Below are 6,617 nucleotides of genomic sequence, written 5' to 3' on the forward strand. Positions count from 1 at the left end.
CTCGCTCTCTCGCTCTTTCTCTCTGTGTCTCGCTCTTTCTCTCTGTGTCTCGCTCTTTCTCTCTGTGTCTCGCTCTTTCTCTCTGTCTCGCTCTCTCTCTCTCTGTCTCGCTCTCTCGCTCTGTGTCTCGCTCTCTCGCTCTGTGTCTCGCTCTCTCGCTCTGTGTCTCGCTCTTTCTCTCTCTGTCTCGCTCTTTCTCTCTCTGTCTCGCTCTTTCTCTCTCTGTCTCGCTCTTTCTCTCTCTGTCTCGCTCTTTCTCTCTCTGTCTCGCTCTTTCTCTCTCTGTCTCGCTCTTTCTCTCTGTCTCGCTCTTTCTCTCTGTCTCGCTCTTTCTCTCTGTCTCGCTCTTTCTCTCTGTGTCTCGCTCTTTCTCTCTGTGTCTCGCTCTTTCTCTCTGTGTCTCGCTCTTTCTCTCTGTGTCTCGCTCTTTCTCTCTGTCTCGCTCTTTCTCTCTGTCTCGCTCTTTCTCTCTGTCTCGCTCTTTCTCTCTGTGTCTCGCTCTTTCTCTCTGTGTCTCGCTCTTTCTCTCTGTGTCTCGCTCTTTCTCTCTGTGTCTCGCTCTTTCTCTCTGTGTCTCGCTCTTTCTGTGTCTCGCTCTTTCTGTGTCTCGCTCTTTCTCTGTGTCTCGCTCTTTCTCTCTGTCTCGCTCTTTCTCTCTGTGTCTCGCTCTTGCTCTCTGTCTCGCTCTTTCTCTCTGTGTCTCGCTCTTTCTCTCTGTCTCGCTCTTTCTCTCTGTGTCTCGCTCTCTCGCTCTGTGTCTCGCTCTCTCGCTCTGTGTCTCGCTCTCTCGCTCTGTGTCTCGCTCTCTCGCTCTGTGTCTCGCTCTGTGTCTCGCTCTCTCGCTCTGTGTCTCGCTCTCTCGCTCTTGCTCTCTCGCTCTTGCTCTCTCGCTCTCGCTCTTTCTCTCTGTCTCGCTCTTTCTCTCTGTCTCGCTCTTTCTCTCTGTCTCGCTCTTTCTCTCTGTCTCGCTCTTTCTCTCTGTCTCGCTCTGTCTCGCTCTCTCGCTCTGTGTCTCGCTCTCTCGCTCTGTGTCTCGCTCTCTCGCTCTGTGTCTCGCTCTCTCGCTCTCGCTCTTTCTCTCTGTCTCGCTCTTTCTCTCTGTCTCGCTCTTTCTCTCTGTCTCGCTCTTTCTCTCTGTCTCGCTCTTTCTCTCTGTCTCGCTCTTTCTCTCTGTCTCGCTCTTTCTCTCTGTGTCTCGCTCTTTCTCTCTGTGTCTCGCTCTTTCTCTCTGTCTCGCTCTTTCTCTCTGTGTCTCGCTCTTTCTCTCTGTGTCTCGCTCTTTCTCTCTGTGTCTCGCTCTTTCTCTCTGTCTCGCTCTTTCTCTCTCTGTCTCGCTCTTTCTCTCTGTGTCTCGCTCTTTCTCTCTGTGTCTCGCTCTTTCTCTCTGTGTCTCGCTCTTTCTCTCTGTGTCTCGCTCTTTCTCTCTGTGTCTCGCTCTTTCTCTCTGTGTCTCGCTCTTTCTCTCTGTGTCTCGCTCTTTCTCTCTGTGTCTCGCTCTTTCTCTCTGTGTCTCGCTCTTTCTCTCTGTGTCTCGCTCTTTCTCTCTGTGTCTCGCTCTTTCTCTCTGTGTCTCGCTCTTTCTCTCTCTGTCTCGCTCTTTCTCTCTGTGTCTCGCTCTTTCTCTCTGTCTCGCTCTTTCTCTCTGTGTCTCGCTCTCTCGCTCTTTCTCTCTGTCTCGCTCTTTCTCTCTCTCGCTCTTTCTCTCTCTCGCTCTTTCTCTCTCGCTCTTTCTCTCTCTCGCTCTTTCTCTCTCTCGCTCTCTCTCGCTCTTTCTCTCTCTTTCTCTCTCTCGCTCTTTCTCGCTCTTTCTCTCTCTCGCTCTTTCTCGCTCTTTCTCACTGTGTCTCGCTCTTTCTCGCTCTTTCTCTCTGTGTCTCGCTCTTTCTCTCTGTGTCTCGCTCTTTCTCTCTGTGTCTCGCTCTTTCTCTCTGTGTCTCGCTCTTTCTCTCTGTGTCTCGCTCTTTCTCTCTGTGTCTCGCTCTTTCTCTCTGTGTCTCGCTCTCTCGCTCTTTCTCTCTGTCTCGCTCTTTCTCTCTCTCGCTCTTTCTCTCTCTCGCTCTTTCTCTCTCGCTCTTTCTCTCTCTCGCTCTTTCTCTCTCTCGCTCTCTCTCGCTCTTTCTCTCTCTTTCTCTCTCTCGCTCTTTCTCGCTCTTTCTCTCTCTCGCTCTTTCTCGCTCTTTCTCACTGTGTCTCGCTCTTTCTCGCTCTTTCTCACTGTGTCTCGCTCTTTCTCTCTTGCTCTTTCTCTCTCGCTCTTTCTCTCCCTCCAGCCCAAGTCCATCTGTCTGCCCCAGGAGAGCCCGTCCCAGGGAGAGGATGATGGAGGGGGGACCATCAAGCGCTGCCCCGTACCCGAGAGCCCTGCCCGAACCTCCTCCTCAAACGTACCCCCACGCCCTCCACCCCCACGCCTTCCCCCACACAGACGCAGTAGCCTAGGTAACGAGAGCACACAGAGCCAGGCTGGTTCAGAGCCCGAGGGGAATGATGATGGGAGCTTTAGGCATTTCTGGGAGTGGCTTCACGCCCCGCACACAGAAGAGGAGTTGGAAGAGGTGTTGGAGGAGGAGGATGAGAGTAAGGCCAGCCAATTAGTAGCCCCATAGCCTATCGCCCTTCCCTGATTGATTGTTATTCCCATCAATCAGTGTCCATATAGTCTCGCGCCCCCTCCCTCCCCATCCTTCCTTCCCTTTCTTCTGTCTGTCTGTAGATCTACATAGTGCAGTGTTGTTGCTGCAGTCATGTGACCCTGTCTGTCACCAAAATCCAGCCGCCTCCTCCCATCGTTGACATCATGTTCTCAGTGAGGCAATCAAAATGTAATCCGACCCTCTGAATGTAATCAAGCGTTGGGAATGCATTCTCCGTTCAGTGTGTTAGCACGGTCAAATCACTTAGTTTGATTACTGTTGTAATCCCATCAAAACATATTCCATTATTGATTAGCTGTGATTAGATTCCAGTATGTACTGCATGTGGAGAACTCTCTCGCAAGCACACACACACACGCGCGCACACACACACACACACACACACACACACACACACACCGAGATGTGTGTAATAAACATGTTTCCCGCTGCAGGTAATGGATTGAACTCTCACCAGAATGGAGAGAAGGACAGTGCTACAGAGAGGCAGTCCACCATGCCCCCTAGTGTCCCCATACGGAAAGACAAGAAGGACATTACGGTAATGCCCCCTGATCCCACCCACTCACCTTATTAACAGTGACGTTTCAATACATTCCCTTTCACACTAGGGCATCGCCACACTGATTGTTGTTAAAGCCGTTCATCAGCGACCACTCGTCTAAAACGAATGTGGTCCAGTGATCTTCCACCTTATCTGTCTCGCCCTTTATGTGTCTCCCGCTGTTTTTCAGAAGCCTATCAGTAATGGCCTCCCACCCACACCCAAGGTCCATGTGAGTATGATGCCTTCTCTACAGACACACCATGATCTTATGAACCAATGTCAAATAGGGGTTTTGCCCCTCAGATAAAGCTTTCAAGACGAAAGCTTTGAAGAAAAATCTGTCATGTCTGGCTTCCCTCCAATTTTCCAACCTCCATTCTCCTTGCTGCTCAGATGGGGGCCTGTTTCTCCAAGGTGTTCAACGGCTGCCCGTTGAAAATCCACTGTGCCACGTCCTGGATCAACCCAGACACCAGAGGTAGGACACTGGGGGAAAAACAACATAGTTTCACTTTTTGTTTTTACATCTTTATTGTCATGACTTATTACAGGAATCGTTGCCAAGACGATTATTTGGATGAACATGACTAAAAGGCTCTTTGTTTCGTCGTCGTTTCAGACCAATATTTGATATTTGGTGCCGAGGAGGGAATCTACACTTTAAACCTGAACGAACTGCACGAGACGTCCATGGAGCAGGTTTGTTCTGGTTGAAGGTTTATATATTTCTTCTTCAATGGAGGATTGTGAATGTTGTCATCAACTCTTCATTGGCTCTCTCCATCCCCATCTGTCCCCAGCTCTTTCCCCGCCGGTGCACTTGGCTTTACGTTATGAACAACTGCCTGCTCTCTATATCTGGTAAGACTATCTTGGACCTGTGCTGTGTCTTACTTTTGTTGTTTGTTCTGTATCTAGTAATGGTTTTGCTGTAATTGACGTTCCTCTGCCAAAAAAAGGTCAACATTGAAGAGAGGCACTTGCCTTTAAAACCTTGACTTTGGAAAATTTGTCCGGACTTTCTTTGTTTGAAACATGTCTGGCCCTTCTGAAGATATAATCTTACCTTATGAAGTGCGGTTTGAAGGCAGATCTTTTCTCTCTTTCTTTACTGTGTCAAAAATTGCCCTTTAAAGGTTTAGAAGTCTAGCTGAACATATGCTTTTGTTATTGCTTTCAGGAAAAGCCTCTCAGCTCTACTCTCATAACGTAGCTGGTCTGTTCGAGCATGCCCGGCAAATGCAGAAATTACCCATGGCCATTCCCACACACAAACTCCCAGACAAGATGATTCCACGGTAGGATATCTAAGGCCTCTTCATTCATTTGGGTTTGAACTTAGTTTTTTTTAGATGATGCATAGAAAACAGATTTCTTGTTCCTTATGATCCTCATAGGAAATTTGCCATATCCAATAAGATTCCAGACACAAAAGGGTGCCAAAAGTGCTGCGTAGGTAAGTGCACATGTGTGGTTCACCCATATAAAAATGTATGCACACTTTGGATGATGGCGTCTGCTAAATGTATTATCAAGTGCTGCATGGCGTTGTTCTTGACTTACGGTACAACTGAATAAGAGAAGTTGAGGATGGGTCTGAAATAATGCACAAGACATCATGTTTGATAGAGTATAGCTCAGAGTTCAGAAAGAGATTTGTGAAAAACCTTGAATGTTTGTGTGCAGTGAGGAATCCCTACACGGGTCACAAGTACCTGTGTGGTGCGTTCCAGTCCAGTGTGGTTCTGCTGGAGTGGGTGGAGCCCATGCAGAAGTTTATGCTCATCAAGGTAAATCAGCGTTGGGTTCTGGTTATTCTTGGGCGGACTGACCATGTAAAGGGTTAGAATGGGACCTTTCATGTTTGGATAAACTTAACACAGTCCTGTTATGGAAAGCTGATTCGATTAGCTAAAATAGCATGTCAACGTTGCTTGTCTCTCAAACCGAGTTGAAATGATTCCTGTCAGTACATGATAATGGGTGATTTCTTGTGGGACAGGATGCTTGATCTATCTCCTCTGGTCTCTCCTGTAGAACATCGACTTCCCCCTGCCCTGTCCCCTGGAGGTGTTTGAGATGCTGGTGGTGCCGGATCAGCAGTACCCGCTCATCTGTGTGGCCGTCAGCAAGGGCATCGAGCTCAGCCAAGTGGTCCGCTTCGGCACGGTCAACCCCAACTCAACCTCCTCCTGGTTCACAGAGGCTGGTCAGTGGCACGTGGTCGCAACGATGATGATTATCTTCATTAGGACATTGATTATTCTTGATGATGAGATGTTTTTCTGTCCACTCAGATACGCCCCAGACTTGTGTTATCCACGTCACCCAGTTGGAGAGGGACACCATCTTAGTTTGTCTGGACAGTACGTTTTACCCCCCTCCCATCCGCTGAACCAACCCAAATAATGATTTTCTTCTCACTCAAATGAGAAATTCCAACTTATGAATATGTTACTGTAACCATTATGGATGAACTCTTTTCTGTGATCAGGGTGTATAAAGATAGTGAACCTACAAGGAAGGTTGAAGTCCAGCAGGAAGTTGTCTGCTGAGCTGACGTTTAACTTCCAGATCGAGGCGATAGGTACGTTTCCATAACCATGTCATTCACACTTCTACCCAGCCCAAAGACACCAAAGATGGGGTTATTTTATTAAATATACATTTTAAATGATTATTGATTTATTTCAAAGACGCGGTTCTGTTGTGCTAAAGTTGGATATTTCCATCTGTGTATAGAGCTCTATGCAGAAAGATAATTCAATATCCTTAGCGTTTTTCCCGTGAAACATTTATCTCACCTCCTACTTGTGCTTTTTATGGTTCAGTGTAACACCCACATGTCTTTGCAGTGTGTCTCCAAGATAGCGTTCTGGCATTTTGGAGGCATGGCATGCAAGGGCGGAGTTTCAAAACCAATGAGGTAAGTTGAGGGCATTGTTAGTTGTCTGTTTGTGAACACGCAGGGTAAAAAAAAAAAAAACTATGTTCAATCCCCGTTCTGTTTTATAACTTGAAACCATTTAATTATGTTGTATGTGTTTGAATATGATCTGTTTCCACCCCAGATCACCCAGGAGATCTCTGATAACACGCGGATCTTCAGCCTGCTTGGATCTGACAGGTGGGTAGGGGGGTCCATGATGCTCAAGGTCACCTTATCTTACACACACTCCCACTCGTTTTTACACTGGCAATGATATTAACATGGGTGTCGTCGTGATGCCCGGTTTGTTTTCTAACGATCTACTGCAGTAGTATAGAATCCTGATTGCCTGAATTCTCTGGTGTTCGTTGTTGGTTTTATGCTTGCTTGTCTCCTTAATGGCTTGTTTGATTTTGTGAATGAAGAAACTCTCAGCACGACAGTTCAGGGCAGGAGGGAGCCGCCAATCTGCCCAGGTATACTCACT

General features: G+C 47.6%; 1 protein-coding gene across 15 annotated transcripts in view; it reads left to right on the forward strand.

Moving 5' to 3' along the window:
• The window catches only part of LOC109899792 (mitogen-activated protein kinase kinase kinase kinase 3), a 68,489-nt gene that overhangs the window by 59,293 nt on the left and 2,579 nt on the right, over nucleotides 1-6,617 (forward strand). For 5 of the 15 annotated variants that reach the window (XM_031835575.1, XM_031835577.1, XM_031835579.1 and 2 more), the window contains 14 exons: nucleotides 2,271-2,577; nucleotides 3,089-3,195; nucleotides 3,389-3,430; nucleotides 3,595-3,679; nucleotides 3,821-3,900; nucleotides 4,002-4,062; nucleotides 4,382-4,499; nucleotides 4,599-4,657; nucleotides 4,888-4,991; nucleotides 5,239-5,410; nucleotides 5,499-5,567; nucleotides 5,696-5,788; nucleotides 6,057-6,127; nucleotides 6,273-6,328. In XM_031835575.1, coding sequence (XP_031691435.1) covers nucleotides 2,271-2,577; nucleotides 3,089-3,195; nucleotides 3,389-3,430; nucleotides 3,595-3,679; nucleotides 3,821-3,900; nucleotides 4,002-4,062; nucleotides 4,382-4,499; nucleotides 4,599-4,657; nucleotides 4,888-4,991; nucleotides 5,239-5,410; nucleotides 5,499-5,567; nucleotides 5,696-5,788; nucleotides 6,057-6,127; nucleotides 6,273-6,328 — 1,424 coding nt within the window. Of the gene's footprint in view, nucleotides 1-2,270; nucleotides 2,578-3,088; nucleotides 3,196-3,388; nucleotides 3,431-3,594; nucleotides 3,680-3,820; nucleotides 3,901-4,001; nucleotides 4,063-4,381; nucleotides 4,500-4,598; nucleotides 4,658-4,887; nucleotides 4,992-5,238; nucleotides 5,411-5,498; nucleotides 5,568-5,695; nucleotides 5,789-6,056; nucleotides 6,128-6,272; nucleotides 6,329-6,555; nucleotides 6,607-6,617 lie in introns of all 15 variants that reach the window. The other 10 variants (XM_020495332.2, XM_020495333.2, XM_031835584.1 and 7 more) reach the window with 3 other exon arrangements.

This window comes from Oncorhynchus kisutch, linkage group LG11 (assembly GCF_002021735.2).
Source record: "Oncorhynchus kisutch isolate 150728-3 linkage group LG11, Okis_V2, whole genome shotgun sequence".
NCBI lineage: Eukaryota > Metazoa > Chordata > Actinopteri > Salmoniformes > Salmonidae > Oncorhynchus > Oncorhynchus kisutch.